The 19,584-nt window shown below is 41.8% G+C and overlaps 2 protein-coding genes across 2 annotated transcripts in view; both read left to right on the top strand.

Moving 5' to 3' along the window:
- The window catches only part of LOC134879434 (pleckstrin homology domain-containing family A member 5-like), a 166,518-nt gene that overhangs the window by 41,986 nt on the left and 104,948 nt on the right, over positions 1–19,584 (top strand). The gene's annotated exons all lie outside the window — the stretch shown is intronic.
- LOC134879144 (uncharacterized) lies at positions 6,844–11,915 on the top strand. Its single transcript, XM_063905486.1, has 3 exons — positions 6,844–9,484; positions 9,843–10,653; positions 11,075–11,915. The coding sequence occupies exons 1-3, from the start codon at positions 9,088–9,090 to the stop codon at positions 11,913–11,915; spliced, it is 2,049 nt and encodes a 682-aa protein (XP_063761556.1). The 5' UTR covers positions 6,844–9,087.

Genomic DNA, 19,584 nt, shown 5'->3' with positions numbered 1-19,584 from the left:
CCCTGTGTGTTGCATAACATACGTTAGTCCAGCCCCAACATTTGCATACACCAGCTGCTGGAAACACTAACGCTAACACTTACCACGCTGTAACGTTGCTCTCCAATCTCCGACCAACTGGCTGTTCTTCAAATTCATCAGTTTCCTCCTCCGATAAAGGCTCAGACATGGAACATTGGATGCCAATAGCCTCCATGGTTCATCCCTCACAGTTTCACGAACTTCACTTACTTCTGTGGGCTCTCAGAGCAGAGCTTGTCATAACTATTTAAATGAGTCCCCAAATAAGGCAATTCAGCTTGATTCATTCTAGGACCAAATCATAGGGTTATAAATGGGCCTATAAAACTGCATCTGGACATTTTTTGGATCAACCAAAGTTATATACCTTCTTTGTAGACATCAGAGAACAATTTAAAATACCACATAGATGCATTCTATGGCACCTTTAAGATAAAAATGACTTTAATAATCCCAAACTGGGAAAAGTTTGTGTTGCAGCGGCATAATACAATACAAGGCAGAGAATTTTTTGGGAAATAAACAATGCTAAAGTGTAGAAAAAAGAAGAAATATAAATAAAAGTAAACTGGCATTAGAGAAAAGACATACACTGCCCGGCCAAAAAAAAGGTCACAAGCCTGTGGGGGCAGTGCTATGATCTGGGGTTGCTGCAGTTGTTCTGGTCTAGGTTCAGCAACGTGCCCAAAGAATGAGGTCAGCTGACTACCTGAATATACTGAAGGACCAGGTTATTCCATCAATGGATGTTTTCTTCCCTGATGGCACGGGCATGTTCCAAGATGACAATGCCAGGATCCATCGGGCTCAAATTGTGAAAGAGTGGTTCAGGGAGCATGAGACATGATATTCACACATGGATTGACCACCAGAGTCCAGACCTGAACCCGATTGAGAATCTTTGGGATGTGCTGGAGAATACTGCGCAGTGGTCCGAATCTCCCGTCATCAATACAAGATCTTGGCAAAAAATGTATGCAAGACAGAAATAAATGTTGTGACATTGCAGAAGCTTGTGGAAGCGATACCACAGCGAATGCATTCTGTAATCAAAGCTAAAGGCGGTCCAACGAGTATTAGTGTGACCTTTTTTTTGGCCAGGCAGTGTATATACAGTTCACTATGAATATAAATAATCTATAAACTGTCAGACAATTAAACACTACTGAAATTAACCAAATATAAAGCAGGATATCATATACATAATAGTGCAATGAATGGAATATTAAATAAAATATAAATGTAGAGTGTGAATGTTGTGTCCCAGTTCACAGAGAGTCTCTGCAGCCAGAGGAAATGATTGTAAAGGGTTATTGCAGTGGGCAGGAATGTTCTCCTGTACCTGTCCTTGTGACAGCATTCTGTAGAGAAGGAGCTCCGCTGTCTGTCCAGGCAGGTGTGGCAGGTGGAGAGGGTGGGTGGGGTTATCCATGATTGACAACAGTTAACTGTTCTTTTATCATTTGGAATAAGTATGAAATACGTTTAACATTTTTATAATTGCGTAGATCCATTTGCCTCAATCATCAATACTGTCCACAGAAAAGTATTTTCCAACATTTTATAAACCAAATGATAATTGGAGAAACATTTTTAAGGATCAGTCAATAAAGAAACATGATCAAATGAAGCAGCAAAAAACTGTCTGAATAAAATGTGAATGCAGTAAAGACACAGCCTGAAACACTGCTATTGATCTGCGTGTGTGTGTGTGTGTGTGTGTGTGTGTGTGTGTGTGTGTGTGTGTGTGTGTGTGTGTGTGTTCGGTGTGTGTGTGTGTGTGTGTGTGTGTGTGTGTGTGTGTTTGTGTGTGTTGGCCCTGGGGCCTACAGTCCCCTCTGTTGCCACCACCTGCAGGGCGTATCCATTGACAACAGAGTCAATATAATTCAATAACAACAAACACGCTGTGTGTGTGTGTGTGTGTGTGTGTGTGTGTGTGTGTGTGTGTGTGTGTGTGTGTGTGTGTGTGTGTGTGTGTGTGTGTGTGTGTGTGTGTGTGTGTGTGTGTGTGTGTGTGTGTGTGTGTGTGTGTTCATCAGTGTGTGTGCTGCTGTATTGTGTAAACTCTTGTTTAGTTTTTCATCTGTGGTGGTCTTATGTTTGGGAAGGAAGTCACGCTCCCTGCTTTAACCCACCCTATATAACACACACACACACACACACACACACACACACACACACACACACACACACACACACACACACACACACACACACACACATTAGATGTGTCAGATCTTTGGGGATAATTACAGGAAGGAGCATTTGACTCTGAAAGCTATTTGACTGCTCTGCCTCGTCCTCAACTGGAAGTTTAGAGTGTGTGTTACCATGGTGATGAGGGAAGGAGGGGTGTGGATGATTTGTAAAGATGATATGTTTCTCACTGAGTAAAGTATTGAGACTGGCACTCTGTCACTGTTACATTCATCATGTGTCCTGATCACCATCATCCCATCATAGCCGTCTCTGATATGCATGGAGGCATCAGGAGGCCGATCAAAGGCTGATGATTTTCAGAGATCATTATTAGAATGTGTGCTGCTGACATCCCTGCACATCATCAGTGTGTTCTGAGTGTGACTGTAGTGAAACAGGTGTGTGTAGCCTTGCAACATGTACATGGTATTACTAGTGTGTAGATTTGATATCTTCCTAACCAACATATAACTTATCTTTTTATGTGATATGTTCTTGTTTATATTTCATATTTCTAAAACATCTTTTCTTACTCCGCCTTCATTTATAAAAGGGAAAGCTAGCAAAGATATATCCAGGGGTAGATCCCTTATGCAACAGATGTAAGTCAGTAACAGGGTCCGTCATTCAAACTTTCTGGACATGTCCAAATCATCATGATTATTGGACGTCTATATTTGATATGTTTTGAAATGTACTCCTTCTCCTCTTTTTGGAGTCATCCCGGACGACATTGTCTTTTCCAGGCATTATTCAAACGCTGTTGCTTTTGCGTCACTGATTGCTAGGCGACTTATAATTCTGAGGTGGAAGCAGGAGGCGTCTCCCACTCATGTCCACTGGGTGACAGAACTTATGAAGTTTCTACACAAATAAAGGGGCTCCACTTGTACATTGTATAGGACATGGCAACCATTTTTAACATACATCAAAAGTTTGAAGCTGTGTACTCTTGCTTGACTGATTCATCATCTTTTATTTATAAAAAAAAACAAAAAACATTATTAGAATACAGAAAACATTTATCTGTATGTGTTTCTGTATTTTATGCTGTGATTTCAACCATTTGTTTGTCTATCATTTTAAATGATGTTGTACTATAGATGTTGTCTTATTCTGTTGGGGGGGAGGTAAAAAAAAATTGACAACCTGCACACCAGTTCCTGTTTGTCTTTGACACTGTATGTGTTGTTTAAGAAAAAAGAAAATAAAGTAATAAAAAACAAAAAAACACCTTTTCTTATTAGGCAGGTGCTTTAAATGATAATTGTTAATAAAGAGGAGGAAACCCTTTAGTGATGTTACTTTACCTCTTTTCCTGGGTAACACTCTCCAAAAGCAGGAGTAGAAGTGCTTCTGATGGATCGTGTTGTTCTTCTCTCTGCTACACTGAACACTGCGTCAGATCCAGCACACTTTAAGAAGAAAATTAGCTCCTTTATTTGAATTTATTTCACCTAGAAAATCTATTCTTTTCCACTCCTACTGTATATGGATTCTCTATAGAGCCACAACATCCCATAGTATGGTCCTGCCAATATACTGTACGTGACACAGCGTTCTGGAGCGTCACTTGGGAATGCTATGATCCATCCTGCAAGTGACAGATGTCAAACCAGGTTGTACCGATAGGAACAGATGATCTAACAACAGTTCTGAAAGAGGACAGTGATGTCAGTCAGTTTGGAGGATATGTTGTCCAGCAGGGTTGAAGAAGTCCATCAATGCCACATGTTGAAAAGTCAGACTTTTTCCAAGGTTTTAGAATCTCAGCATGGTATTAATATCCACCTTGTCATGTGTCAGCATGTCCTGGTCTCACACTGTTCAGTGTGTCCTATCTAGCTTTAACAGATCCTGTCTCTGTCTTTGTCTTTCCATGTACACCTGCTCCTCTGCACCAGGTAAGACATTTACTTTGATGTGTCTGTTTCCTGTTTTGCAGCATTTGGTACTTTTGTGTTTTGGACTATAATGTATTTCTGCCCAGGTGCTCAGAACCGGTTTATGCTGAGGGAGAAACCGTGGGTTTGTGTGTTGTAGCAATGCTGTGTTTATTTATATTTTACAGTTGAGTCACATATGTGCGAGTGTATGATAGACCAAAACTCATATTCAAGATCCGGCAGTGAAAAATTGTTACTGACTATAAGTGACTTAGTTCTGAACCCTGAATTCCGAAAATATATGGATTTTCATGCTTTATTGAAATTTTGAAATATTGAATTTATTGAACATAACTGTTAGTTGATTTAAATTCAAATCAACACTATTAAGGACTTTCTGTAGTTCTCACAAATCTGACTGTGAAAGTTACAGGAGTTAGAATTACGGCCTGAACTTTTACTCTTTAATATCATACCAATCAATGAAGCTTCTGTTCCTCTTAATTTTGAATAAGGACCTTCAGTATTTGGATTCAGTATCTTTATAAAGTGGGCTGAATCTAGAGGGATGACACAAACAAACTGAACACACAACTTCCTCAGCAGAGGAAACATAAATATCTGGTCAGACCTGTATGTCTCTGATCTGGCCCCGGGCCTTAAAGACCCAATGTCTTATCTGTTTGACGTCTCATCAATAGTTTCTCTGTGTGTGTCTCAATGACCAGAAAATCAGCGACAGACCTCAGGAAGGAAAAGAGTATTTATGTCAACATATTAAACGGAGTGTGTGTGTGTGTGTGTGGATCCTGGAAGGCTGCTATCTGCTCTGCTGTGAGAGGAGACAGTGAGTAGTTGGAGCTTGAAAGGATAACACCATATGAAACGTGTTCTGGTGTGTTTTCTCTGGTTAGCCTTTAGTCCTGTGCCGAGATGCTGGCAGGAAGTTGTTCAGAGAGAACGAGAGGAACAGAAACAGTGAACGTCACATGCCCTCCTTCTGTCTTTCTAATAATAACTCTGAATGATATCCTCTTTTTATGAAACAGGTCTCCTAAGCATTGTGTTAAAGGGTTGAGGGAAAATGAATCAAGCAGCTAAAGTGAAAGGAGACAACACTGCTGGATGGAAAGTTAGTTTTTATCAGAGATTGTGTTTACTGTGTCTGAGGCCGGTTCCCCCTGGAGGACGGACAGGAAGGAAACAGAGCAGCTCGATGTTCTCTGAACACGCCCTTGCTCCATGCTAACCTTGCACAAAGTTATGGCATAAAAAGATGCTGCAGCTCCTGATTCAGGAGTTTTTCTAGGACGCTGTTAGGAGTGAATGTTTGCTGACAACAGAGAGCACTGCCTCACACACCTCAAGAAGAGGGTGTGTTGGTGTTTGTCAGTGTTTACGGACATCATTTAAGGTTTAAAACATCCAACGCTAATATTGTAGCTAGATTATTTCAGTCAGATGTTTCTTGATTGAATGATGTTTGAAGTTAAAGGCCTTTATACATTACAAGATCTGCTCATTTACTTCAGAGGTCCTGACATTCAAAACTACTGTGGAATTATGTAATGTATGAAACAGTTAGATCGCAGGTTCCTGCAGTGCAATTCACAAGACATGAAAAATAACAAATAAAAACAGTGCAAGCTCATGTGTTTATACAGATTGTCATGAAATGTGTTGTATATACTCATGTTCCCTGAGAGGAAGCCTGACATGTTTGTGACCTTCAATCTTCATTTCATTTCATTTATTTATTTAAAGGACAGTGCACATTGATCAACATTTCTGTAAATGTGCCAGTGTTAGCCAGCAGGCTAATTTTCAACTGTAGTCCTTTGGCAAGATGTTCGAATTACAACAAAAAGACAAGAGAAATAAAAACTAAATACTAAAAAATGTAATACTAACATATCTTGCGTCACCATCAGGTGGAACCATTTCCTATAATTAGCACTGTGTTCCATAACAGCATACACTATATAGACAAAAGTTTTGGGACACCTACACATAAATATGATTTTGTTTAAGTAATTGAAGAATGAAATTACTTAAACAAAATCAATTCTAAAATCCTATTTAAAGTAAAGGATTTGTTAATGACTTTCAAGTGGTTCTTTAGTCGGCAAGTGCGATGCTGGACAAGTCGTTCAGTTTGCAGGACATGTCGTCCAACAATGTTGAAGAGGTTTAACCAACGAGAAGAGGCATCCTTCTGTCTAACTTAAAGAATCCACTTTATAACATGAATGCACAACGGTTTTGCTCATGTCCTGTTTTCAATGTGTAGCATAATGGTGTAATATACAACTGCATTATTATGCAGTCCTGTTTCCATAATGACAATAAAAATAATGCTTGATTAGACTTGGTTTAGTTCACAGAGATGATCTATAAGACGTAATCCTGGTGGTCTCTGGATATCTGCGTGATCTGGACATTGACAGTAATCCCTCTTGGTGTGTCTGGGGTTGGCTTGTGAATGGAAATGGATATAAATATAGCAGCTCCTACACTTACCCAATGGCCACCATGTTGAAGCATTGACAGTGCATATTTCACTGTGAGGTGTTGCTAATGGGAACAGTATGGTTCCCTTTCTGTTCAGGTGGAGGCTGCCTGTACAGTTTAATAGCCAACAGCCACAGCCGGATTAAGTCCCCTGGAATCCCCATGTGTTGCTCTGAGGATAAGTCACCCACTGCCCAAGGACAAACCTGTGATCAGATAACCAGAGCTGCCAACATACACGATTTTGGCGTAGCAGATACGATTTCCAGGCCCTAATTACGCCGCTACGCTTGACTTGAATATCCTACGCATTACCCAACAAATCGAAAAATGAATCGTGTAGCTGGCAGCCTCGTGCCTGTGTTGACATCCAACCAGCCCTAAAGCTCACATATAAGCCGTGTGAAAAAGGCCCTCTCACTTGGACTGTTCCGTTTCCCCCCCTTTAGTTTGGATTAGTCCATGTAATGGTTTGGCCCAATATCTAACGTCTCCGTAGTTGGTGACGAGGGCTGTGAGTTCCTGCTGCTGTATTTCCAGTTTACCTGTGTTAGTGTGCGTCCATTAAGATGTAAGTACTGTTAAGTTGATATGTGTTTTGTATTGACTGTGTTATAAGAATGTATGATGTATGTAGGAGAAGTTGAGAGTTTGCAGCTGCAAGAGCTAACTAACCATGCGCTCATTTCTGCAAGTCATGCTAACCTCATTCTGCCAAATGGGCACTATTTAAATATCCCTGAGTTGGAATTTGACATGAAGAATCTTAATATTTACCCTGTTGGTTATGTGTGATATTAAGTTAAGAAATCTAGCTGTAATAATGAATAGTTCCATGAACATGTGCCTGCTACATTTTCTCATAGAAGCTACTGTGGCTACAGCCATTGCCTTATGTTGGAGTGCCATCTAGTGGCCAAGTTTGTATTGCAGAAGATTGCAAGTTGAGTTGATCTGTTAGCCATGCAATGTTAGTAATACTTATTATTGTATCCTTATTTCAGAAACCACACACACACACACACACACAAGCAAATGCATGTAAAGAAAGTTTAATAAAGAAAGAAAGAAGATAACAACGTGATTTACTGTCACTCAATGGTGGATTGGCATCTGGAACATTAGTTTATAATAGACGACGGACAAAGTCATCCAGTCTATTTTTCAAGCCGTTTTATGATCCGTCCCTTGCGTTGACAAAGAGCCAATAGGATCGGCTGTACTTCTTTTTTGTAATACCCTCACTACTGTTACCAGGATGCTATGCTGTTTTGGCTCCCGCTGTTGATGAAGAATTCTATTCATGTAGACCAGTGCCGTGCGGTGAGCTCGTAGCTGGCTTTCAGAGTCAGATATGTGAAAAATATGTGAAGTCAATAGAGTTTATTAAAACATAATTCAATTGGCAGCTTGCACATTGACTACTGGTTGTTTTTCATATTTTATCTCAGCATTCTTCACACACACCTATGATAGGTACAACGAGTTGGCAGTTGGTAGCTAGAGAACTCGTGTTAATAACTGGTAGGCTAATATATTATTTCATGCGAAGATGCACAGGCACCCTGAGGATTTTTACCTTTACCCATTGAAATACAATGAGTTAAATCGGGGAAACTATAACATCAGCTCGATAACTAGCTATCATTACATGCGAATTGAACGCTTCCATTTAAATCGTTTAGGTTATTTAAGTCTCTTGAGCTAGCTAGCATAGCAACTAGATAACTATAGCAACCAAAAAACACAACTTTAGCTGCACAGTTTAATTTCTCAAACTCAGCTCACCAATACATTAAAAAAAAGATCGTTGGGTTCAAAGTGATCACAACGACGTTGTATGATGTTAAATGGATGACAGACATTAAACAATCCCCTCGGAAACACTCGGATATCAATGTAATCTTGGCTAATAATTAAACGTACTGGTGGCTTTCCATTCGTCTGCATTTGCATTGTTGTATTTTGTGGCAGATTCATCGGGGTAAATCATTATGGTTACATACTGTTACATATATATATCGGGGTAAAATCCATCAAGCATCTTTGTAACACAGCAGGGAGGCATTATACAGGAGGGAATATTTCCTCACTTGCATCTTTGTTACAGAGCAGGGAGGCATTATACAGGAGGTGCTAATTTCTCACTAGCTCCGCTTTGTGAGGGATTGCTCAATCTGACGTGAGGCGCCGCTCTTTGCCTTACCCCGCTTGTCTCCTCTGCTCAGGTCACGAGCAAATTCAGCTATTTTGGTTATAAAATTATTTAAGATCATTGGAATCATACAAAAATTACATTTATAGCACAGATAAGTAGAACATATTAATATCTGGGTTTTTTTCATTATATAATTTAACATATGTGTTGTGTTTTTATTATCTTAATTTCTAATGGACCAATGATAATTCGTGAATACACTATGCCCGCGAAATCGCGGAGCGAGCTGTCAGTTGAAGTCTATCAAAAATGGATGGTGAACGTACTTGTCCTCCGCTGAAAAAGCGGCGAATTTCTGAACAGCGCTTCAAGCTAGAATATAACGCAGAATGGCCGACCATCACCCGGTCGAGGCTGGACGACTTCCACGCTTACTGTATGTTGTGTAAGACAGATTTTAGCGTGAGGCATGGGGGCCGACACGACGTTGAAAAGCACATCAGGACTGCTAAACACACGTCATACAAGGCGGCAGTGGAAGCTACAAGGCCCATCGCGGGCTTCTTTACGGTTGACAGTGACACCAGTGTCATAAATGCCGAAGTGCTCGCTGTGGACTTTCTGGTGGAACACAACATCCCGATCGCGGTGGCCGACCACATCGGGCCACTGGTGAAAAAGATGTTTCCGGACTCGAAAATCGCTGGTAAGGCTCAAATGACAAATAGCCTCAATTCATCTCAAGCATTCATAGGCATAGATTTATATCTGTATACTGTCACAATACACTCTACAATCTGTACAGACTATATAAAACAGTTACAGTACTGCCCTGGTTGATAATCTGATTTAAATCTTGCAAATTAATCATTGCTAATTTATAGCCTACTGATACTGTATCATTCTAATAAACATTTTTCATTTTATGTAAAGGTGAAAAAAAAATAGCCTAGGCCAACTTACTCTACAGAGGATTAATATCATGATTGTAATTCTGCAATTCTGTGTAATCTAGAGTATAATCATGATAATACAATGCAATATTTTTGTGATTGCAATTGCAGGAAAGTATGGGTCTGGTCGCACAAAGAGCAGCGCCATTGTTGGAGCTCTTGCCAAGGAGGATGCGTCTGTGATCACGGAGGCAATGAGGACAGCTCCATACTCCCTAGCCACGGATGGGAGCACTGACTATGGAGACTGTAAGCTGTATCCTCTTGTTGTGAAGTACTTTGATCGAGGACTTGGGCGTGTTCTGACAGTACTCCTATCTTTGCCAGAGTGTCATGAGGCATCTACTGGGCAGAACATATTCAAACTCATTGACAATGAACTTGAGAAACGTAGCATATCCTGGGACAACTGCATGAGTTTTGGGGCAGATAATGCCATGGTGATGCAGGGACTCAAAGCTGGCACGGCAGGCTACATCAACAAAAAAAACAGTGCAGTATATGTGCTGGGATGCCCGTGCCATCTAATTCATCTAGCTGCAGAAAAAGCTGCTGCTCAGCTTCCAGTGTCCATTGAAGAGCTGCTGGTGGACATATACTTCTACCTAGACAAATCCAGCAAGAGGAAACAGGGACTGAAGAAATTTCAGGATCTGTGTGGAGTGGAAATGAGAAAGATTGTTAAACATGTAAGTACGAGGTGGCTCTCTTTAGATAAATGCATCGCCAGGAGTCAGAACAGTCTGGGCACAGCAGCAAGGACAAGACCACGCAGAGCAGCAGCAAGGACAAGACCACGCAGAGCAGCAGCAAGGACAAGACCACGCAGAGCAGCAGCAAGGACAAGTCCACCCACAGTGTTAGCAAGGACACATCAACCCACAGTAGCGGCAGCAAGGACAATTCTCAGTTTGATTTGCAGGCTATCTCTTTCGCCAACAAAACCTAGCCAAATTCTGTCAGGGAAAGAAAACACCAGCAGCTGCAACCACACAGCCCAAGACTGCAACGGCAAAGCCCAACACATCTAGCGCTGCACCCACTCGGCCCAAGACATCTAGCACTGCACCCACTCAGCCCAAGACATCTAGCACTGCACCCACTCAGCCCAAGACATCTAGCGCTGCACACACTCAGCCCAAGACATCTACCACTACACCCACTCAGCCCAAAACATCTAGCACTGCACCCACTCAGCCCAAGACATCTAGCACTGCACCCACTCAGCCCAATACATCTAGCACTGGAGCCACTCAGCCCAAGACAGGGGCACAACAGAGAGTGCAGAGGGCATGTCAACATCTGCAGGACCCAACATTCCATCTTTACTGCTACTTTCTAAGTGCGGTCCTGCCGATATTTGATGAGGCCAACACTCTGCTGCAGCTAGACAAACCCTGCATACAAATACTACACAGGACTTTGACCACACAGCTGAAGAATCTCTTGAACCGATTTGTGAAGCCTCAGGTGATCAATGCAGCTGCTAAGGTTCACCAGGTACCATTCAGGGAACCAAGCAACCAGAAGAGCAATGAGACCTTGTTCATTGGGCAAAACACCAGAGACTTCATAAGAGATCACCCTGAGCTTGAGGAGCTGCAGCTTGCCCAGGTCTTCAGCGCTGTGCGGGCATTCTACATGAAGGCTGTTGAGTACATGGTGAAGAAGTTTCCCTATGATGACCCAGTGATAAGGAATGCTTCTGTGGCTGACATGTCTGCACGGGACAGCGCAGACTTCAATTCTGTGAGGTACTTCACAGGCAGATTCCCCTGCTTGAAGATGAGTGCTGAGGAGATGGACAAGCTTGAGGGTCAATTCATGACCTACCAAACCGATGCTCTGCCAGAAAGCATCACCAGCTGTGACAGACCAGACACACAGTGGCACCTGATGAGTCAGCTGAAGGATGGAAATGGCCATCTCAAGTACCCTTTACTCTGCAAGGTAATGCTGGCTATCCTCTGCATCTTCCATTCCAATGCAGACTGCGAACGCATCTTCAGTCTTGTCACAAAAAACAGAACGGAGTTCAGACCTAGTATGGGAATGGAGACCCTGAGTAACCTCATTACCCACAAACAATTCATGGTGGCAAAGGGGTCTGTCTGCTACAAGCAGGCGTACTCCAAGACAACTCTTGCCAAGGCCAAGTCAGCAACCTATGACCATCTAAAGTGAGAGGTTGATGAGATGGTCATGTCACAGCCAAAGGTTCCCTTGAGTTGAACTCTGTTCTAAAAAAAGGCTGTGTAAAGGTTTTTCATGTGTTATTGTTCAGTATTGTTTCATGATGAATTCTGTTCGGTTGATAAAAATATTTTTTTGGGTATGTTGGTGTTTAATTCTGTGCAACAGTACAGGGAAAAGGAGAAATTATACACGAAAAACATGTCCTAATATGACCTAGATTGCATCTCAGAGCATGTAAAGTCTCTGGCTTCTGATAAGATAAGATAACTTTTATTAATCCTGTAAGGGAATTGCACATGTTATAGCAGCAGGGTGATAGGAAAAGGAATAGGGAACTATATATACATACAATTTACAATAAAATAATAACAGTTGAATACAAAAGATAAATAGAAATAAGTAAAGTAAAAATGAAATAAGGGGGCATTCAGGGGGCTTCGGCGGACCTCGGACCCCCGGCTTTGAAAAAAAATTTGCCTCGCTCCGCTCGGCTTGCTACTATTTTCGAAAACACAATGTTGGCAGCTCTGGATAACTATCTCCATATCCTGGTTTAAGCCTCTGCTGGTCACAACCCAGAGCTGATTTAGATCAGGCTGCAGAGACGGCACCATCCCTCTTCATTTCACATCTTTGGAAGTCACAGATCTGTTTCCTGTCACTACCACGGACTAACTCTTTAATATTTATTTTCATTTCAGTAAAACTTTAGCCCTTCATTTAGGTCCATGTCCATTGGCAACACATGTTCTGTAAGATCAGAACAATAGCTGATTTAAACCCAAGGCATGATATTTTCCTCATTATTCCGGTGCTTTATCCCCACAAAACCTCAATCATAGGAACAACTGGACCAACAAGTCCTCCAAATGAAAAGACTGTTGTTCTGTCCTTCCGTTACATTATATCGTGCCTTACCCACACTTCTCTGGGAGCAATTTGGCAGTGTATGGGATTGAACCTTTACCCCCTGATTTAGAACACATTATGGTGCCTGTGCAAATCCTTAAAATCCCAGTTTTTCAGATGTTTTTGTTGCTGATGTTGGGATCTGTCGGGGTCAGTGGGGGTCTGTGGCCTTGTTGAGACCAGCTTCAGATTGGAGGAAACAGTTTTAATGGTTTGAGGTTTTAGTCCTGATGACCCTCAATCTCCTGCCACAGGGAAGTCTCTCAAACTGTTTGTGTCTAAGCGTTGGACATCATTTTTAATATTGAGTTGACTTGCAGGATCTGATATATTTGGCCTTCGTGTGTGCTCATATCATGTTGGCATATGGTTAGTCCATAAGTGAAGGAATGTCCACGGTGGTTGTAACTGCAGGAGAGCTTTGGTTTCAATGAGCTGTAGCTAAAGGGTCAGAGCTGGAGGATAGTGTTAAGTTTGAGAGTGATGGGGCAAAGATAGTGATGTTTAGTCTGTTTGTCATCCCTGAAAGCATATACCATCCTCACACTGTCTGTCCTTGAAGACAAATGTGTTCTTATCATAGTGAGAGACCAGCTTCCCTGTGTTTAGGAATGCTACAGAGACTCGGAGACCAGGAGGGAAACCCCAAACACCAGCTGACCCTCAGCCGTATAAGAGAGCAGATACATCTCTCCTGGTGTTTCTGGAGGACTGAGGCTCCAGTCTGTTTTCTCCTGCTCAGCTAGATGGCCTGACCTGAGCGACCTTACAGATATTACTTTATCAGCAGAAAAAATAAACATTCCAAACATAATTATTGACTTTTCCATCTGTGGTCGGTTGGGTTTGTATGGTCTGTCCCGCTGGCAGCAGGAGGAACGGCTCGTCTTCCATTCCAAAACATTTCTTGAAGCGTTCTCCTCCCAACCCTGCTGTGTTCCTGGCCCTGAACTCAGCCCTGTGTTTGTGGAGTAAGACCAAGGGTGTGTGTCATCTGGGAGTGTCCTCACATTATAACTCAGTGATGTCAGAGGCACACAGAAAAACTTTTTTTCTGTCACAATATGCATATTTATCTTCTCCTCCATCTGGGCGGCTGCAGGTCGGGGGTGTAATAGGAGAACTGCCCCACCCTCCTATCTGGACTATGTTCTGTTTTTCTTTTGGTTCCCAGCATGAAGAGAAGAGAGAGGATTATGAGACAGATACAGAAAGACACAAGGAAGCCGGAGGAGTGTAGTCGTCAAGTAAAAATGATGAATATATAAATACCAACAAGTGAACCGTACTGGCTGAGATAAAGCTCCAAAAAACTAAAACCCTCGCTGAACTGCACCCCAGTATGTGTGGTGCATAGAGAAAATGAGTCCTATGTGTCTGTGAGTGTGTAGAGACATGTCTCAGAGAGGGGACAGTGACGGATGCTGTCTGTTACTTCATTAGTTTAGATTGACTGCTTCTGTGTGTGTGTGTGTGTGTGTGTGTGTGTGTGTGTGTGTGTGTGTGTGTGTGTGTGTGTGTGTGTGTGTGTGTGTGTGTGTGTGTGTGTGTGTGTGTGTGTGTGTGTGTGTGTGTGTGTGTGTGTGGGGGGGGGGGGGGTTATCCTGGGGTGAATGTGTTCTAGCTTTGGAGGACTGATAGGAAGCAGTTTGAATATTGAGGTCAATGAGGAATGCAGTCCAAGAGAACAGAGTATTTTAACACATCTTAAATATCCCATGATGACCATCCTGATGACAGCACAGTGCAGAGAGTGATGGAGTCTTTTTACCATTGTTCCAGCTCCTGGGCTGCTGCATGCAAATACATTTTATTCAGATGACCAGAGAACATACTGACCTCTACACCTCCTAACCTCAGGTGGTGACTACATAGGGACTGCTGACACTGCCACACCGCCGCTGATGTTCTGATAAAAACCATCCATGATGGTTCTGGTTGAGGTCCTGTTAGCTGCTCTCTGATGACCTCTGTTTTTTCCTCAGTGGGTGAACTCATGAAGATAATGTCAATGAAAATATTTCCCATCAACCTGGTGCATTCCCTGCCAGATGTTCATCATACTGTTTGTTAAAAAGGCACTCCAGTGGTTTATTATACTGCCATGGAATAGAATGGATCAATATCTAAAATTGGTCCTGTTTTTCACTTTACATAATTTTAGCAACTGATGAGTCTGTTTTTAGCCTAGCCTGAAGACCTGTTAGTGTGCCAATGTATAACATTTATAATATATTTGTACATAATTGGTTGTCAGAAAAACCTGAAGCTTCATCATGCAGCCGGTCTCTGTACTCTGGGATAACTTTAAGATATCTGCCTGCACATTTGCTGCTCTCCCCCAGACCCCTGTCAGCACAGGGTTAAACTCCAGGCGGTGGCACAGCTGATGAATGCTAGGCGTTCCTCCAACACTGACTCTCACACACTGGACAAGAGCGCCGTTCATCCCGCTCTGTAAGGGAACACAGCGCCGTGCCGAGCAGAGGAGAGGGATAGAGCTTTTACTCTTCTCTATTTCATATTCATATGAGCAGAAAGGAACCATGTGGAAGGCTTAACATGCAAAACTAAATATTATTTTGAACCAGCAACCGCTCCTCCCCAGGCTATAGTGTCTGGGCTGCTGTTTCATTAACAAGCATCAGGAAAATGAGCTTTGTAATGATAGGCTCTGATTTGTTTAGCCTTCTATCAGGTCCAACGTACAGAGTTCACTTCATTCATTAATAATAAAATAACAATTGCATTTTCTGATCAAAAGTTTAATAAGATTTGAAGCCAAATCAGTCGGTCCAACTCTGTCTCCCACAAATAACCATCAACAACTAAAGGTTTGATTACAAAAACATGAATAATGCAGGATATGACTAAAACCCTACAACTGCCCAACGCTGCATTGTGTGTAAAGTAGGGCTGTCAGTTACGGAACTATTTTTTTTAACGCGTGTGCATTTTCTGACCCTCGGCCCGCTCCGTAGTTTAAGAAAATATCAGGAAACCATGGTAACGTTGTGGATCACAGCAGAAACACACTACAAGTGGAGAAAGAAAAGTCACTTTTGAATGGAAAGTTGAGCTATAAAGTCGTGCCGGGTGGTTTTCTCGAAAAGAAAGAGGTGATGTACGTGCTGCAAAGTGAATTAAGCTTCCTCCGGAGTACGCCGAGTTTTAAATATCACTCGCTGACCAAGCATAGCGCTGATTCAGGGACCCCACAGAGGACAACATAATAACTAAATGGTGGCTACAGACTGTAGGTCAGTGAACACTGTGGAGGATGAGGCTCTGCTAGAGTCAAAACGACCACCAAGATTCATAACTTAGTTGCAATAACAATGATGTTTCCTGTCTTGAATAAATGTAATTACATTATTTATAATTAATAATAATAATAATAATAATAATTATTATTATTATTATTATTATAACATTATAACTTATAATAAATAAACATTGTTTAGAGAGACAAGCATAAATAAACATTGTTTATTTATTATAATCATAATTTACGATTAATTATAAAGCAATCATATTTATCCACCTACAAAAACTTGAAAAATATCCTTTTTAAGCTACATTTAGAACTGATAAATAATGTGCGATTAATTTGCGATTCATCATTATTCTTCACTTCACTCTTTGATTCACACGTCATACTATTTGGAAAAGATTCTATTTTTAACCACATACAGTAGCATTGACTAGTGGGCCTTGCTTTTCTTTTGGCAGCAGAACAACTTCTGTCTCTCTGCCTGTCTGTCCCCGTCTGTCTTCTCTCTGCTTGTCTCTCTCTCTGTCGGTTCTCTCTACCTGTCTCTGTCTGTCTGTTCTCTCTGTGTCTGTCTCTCTGTCTGTCTCTCTGCCTGTCTCTCTCTGTCTGTCCTCTCTCTGCCTGTCTCTCTCTGCCTGTTCTCTCTCTGTCTGTCTCTCTTCCTGTCTCTCTCTGTCTGTCTGTTCTCTCTCTGTCTGTATCTTTCTGTCTCTCTGCCTGTCTCTCTCTGTCTGTCTCTCTGCCTGTCTCTCTCTGTCTGTCTCTCTGCCTGTCTCTCCTCTCTCTACCTGTTTCTCTGTCTGTCTGTTCTCTCTCTGTCTGTCTCTTTCTGTCTCTCTGCCTGTCTCTCTCTGTCTGTCTCTCTGCCTGTCTCTCTCTGTCTGTCTCTCTGCCTGTCTCTCTCTGTCTGTCTCTCTGCCTGTCTCTCCTCTCTCTACCTGTCTCTCTGTCTGTCTGTTTTCTCTGTCTGTCTGTTCTCTCTCTGTCTTTCTCTCTGCCTGTCCTCTCTCTGGCTGTCCTCTTGCTTGTTTGTCTCTCAGTGTCTATCTTGGTTAGATCTTATATTTCGGATGAATCTGAATGTCTTGACAGTGACTCTCATGATATCATTAGCATCTCTGTCATTGTTCTGTCCAACTGTTATATTGTAATACAGCATATTCAATACCATTTCATTTTCATCCATACACTAAATTAAACTCATACATGATGCATGGAGGGAAAGGCTGAGCAGAGACGGTAGCATTTAACTTTGATTCTCACGGAGCAGATGAGGGATTTTGTCTCTAGTGACAGCAGAGGATACTAAAGCAATGTGGCATTGTGCCTAAAATGAAAATATGAACAATACATTTTAAAAAATGAGTTAACTGTCCCTCCATTTTTCACTTTTCATTATATTTGTAGGACAAAATCAGAGGGTGTACAAAATGCTTGCCTCCTCTCAGGAAAGAACAGGATGAATACAGAGGCGTCCTGTGGACACATTTTACTGTCTTTGTGTTCAAGTGGAGGCACATTAGCTGACAGTCATCAACAGTTTTCACTTTAAAAGACACTTTCCATTTGTGTCATAAAATGTGTTACCTTTCATTATGAGCCGAATGGAAACTTTATTTCTTATATCAAAGGTTGAATGAACTCTCCTGTCCGTCTCCTGGTTTCTCTTTCTCTGGCAGGTTTTAATGCTCAGCTTGGTGGTAATCTTAGTTCTGAAGTGAATAAATATCTGCGAGGATTCCTGACTCCCTTTAACTCCTCAAAAAGGGAATCTCTTACGCTACATTCACACACCTCATGAAATATTAACCCGCTTGTCAAAAGCATGAACCTGCTCTTTCTTTAGGACATGGTCCTCTGGGTGTTAAGAGTAATCACTGTAATAACTCCACAGCACGCATTACATGGAGAGCAGACACTCCTCTGTCAGGCTGTAGCACAGGACACTACAGAAATACTTTTTCTCATTTGAGATTGCCGTTATAATGAACGGCTCTGGCCTAATGTCAAGAGGAGGTTTTTTAGCCTAATGAGGAGATGGTCACAACTCTTTAGTCTTCTGGGGATGAGAGTGTTGGAGACAAACTTTGAACACACAAGGCAGCATAGCAAAGATTTTAGGGAACATAGAGATATGGGAAGCAGATTGTATTGTGGCTGGATGGGATTTTAAAGCAGCGTCTTCAAGTGTTTTACAAACCTTGATAAAGTGCACCTTCTTCAGAAACATTGTGTTCATATATCTGATATTGAAGATGAGAAGACTTTCATTTCAAGTATCTTTTACAACCTTCATTTCTCCAGGAGAGAGGAGGAGAGCCTGCAGGAGAGAGACAGATACGTGAGCATGTAGGTGGATGCTTTAATATGCACTTTGGATGAACATAACAAGAGTAATGGAGTATATTATGGTGGTAAACTAAGAGGTCAATGAGCAGCTCTAATAGATATGAACTAGGTCCCGCCTCCAACGCTGTATCACGTTCCTATTATACATCCATGGTTTAGTGCCATGCTTTTCTGTTCATTTTTCCCCTACTTCCTGTACCCTTTTTTCTGTCTAACTCAAAGTGTCAAGATAAAAGTCATTTAAAAACAATAAACCATGACAATGTGAAACGTTCATTAATCATCAAACTTATGAACTAAGGTGGGCAGAACACTTATTGTTTGACTTTGCATGCAAAATAAATCTTATAGCATTGTTATAGTGAAATCCAGGAGCATGATGGGACATTTGAGTTACACACTACTCACACAATGACAATTTAATTTGGACAAACCAAATCTATTCTGCGCTCGTGATATCTTTTTAATCATCCACATAACACTGATGGACGACATCATCGCACTGAGAGGAGACAATGTACTGTCCCATAGTGTGAGTAGAGTGGGCTTTGTGTCCTCTCAGCCAGAGGGACTTATAATGGCAGGTCACAGATGATGATGAGAGGGGGTGTCACACCGGGTCACAGCCTCATCCATTCCTGAGTACACTGAACCACCTATAATGGTCTGATGTCAGACCTCACCCCAATGTGCAAAAAGCAAGTCCTCATTATAGTGGGTCAGGGGGAAATCAGGGTTATCAGCAGGACATATTGGAGAACAAAATCATCAGTAAATGGAGCCGTTCTGCAGGCAGGGAGCGGCAGTCTGAGCTCTCTCCCTCTGTCCTGTTTCCTCCTGGTCATCACTGGAGAAGTATCAAGTTCATATACAGCATTAAAATAACTGAAGCCAAGGTCCTGTTCGTATACACCATATTCAGGGAGGGGGGGGGGGGTGGAGACCTTGGTTCTGCTATCAACGAAACCCACAGTGATAGTGCATAGTGAGTTTATGATGTCATACTGAGGGTGGTTAAGAAGAATACGGTGTGTGTATCAGTGATCTGAAACCTGCAGCAGTGTGTCACGATTGTGTCCAACAGATCAGCTTCAGCATTCTTTGCTTCGTGTCAGCTTCAGTGTC

The sequence above is a fragment of the Eleginops maclovinus genome, chromosome 17 (assembly GCF_036324505.1).
Source record: "Eleginops maclovinus isolate JMC-PN-2008 ecotype Puerto Natales chromosome 17, JC_Emac_rtc_rv5, whole genome shotgun sequence".
In the NCBI taxonomy this organism is placed as follows: Eukaryota; Metazoa; Chordata; class Actinopteri; order Perciformes; family Eleginopidae; genus Eleginops; species Eleginops maclovinus.
This window is presented reverse-complemented; position numbering and strand designations above follow the sequence as displayed.

Bases quoted from the DNA above. Each gene is read 5' to 3' on its own strand.
- LOC134879144 (XM_063905486.1), top strand. From the start codon at position 9,088: ATGGATGGTGAACGTACTTGTCCTCCGCTGAAAAAGCGGCGAATTTCT. The intron at 9,485-9,842 runs GTAAGGCTCAAA...TTGCAATTGCAG, and splicing joins TCCGGACTCGAAAATCGCTG to GAAAGTATGGGTCTGGTCGC. The intron at 10,654-11,074 runs GCTATCTCTTTC...CTACTTTCTAAG, and splicing joins ATTCTCAGTTTGATTTGCAG to TGCGGTCCTGCCGATATTTG.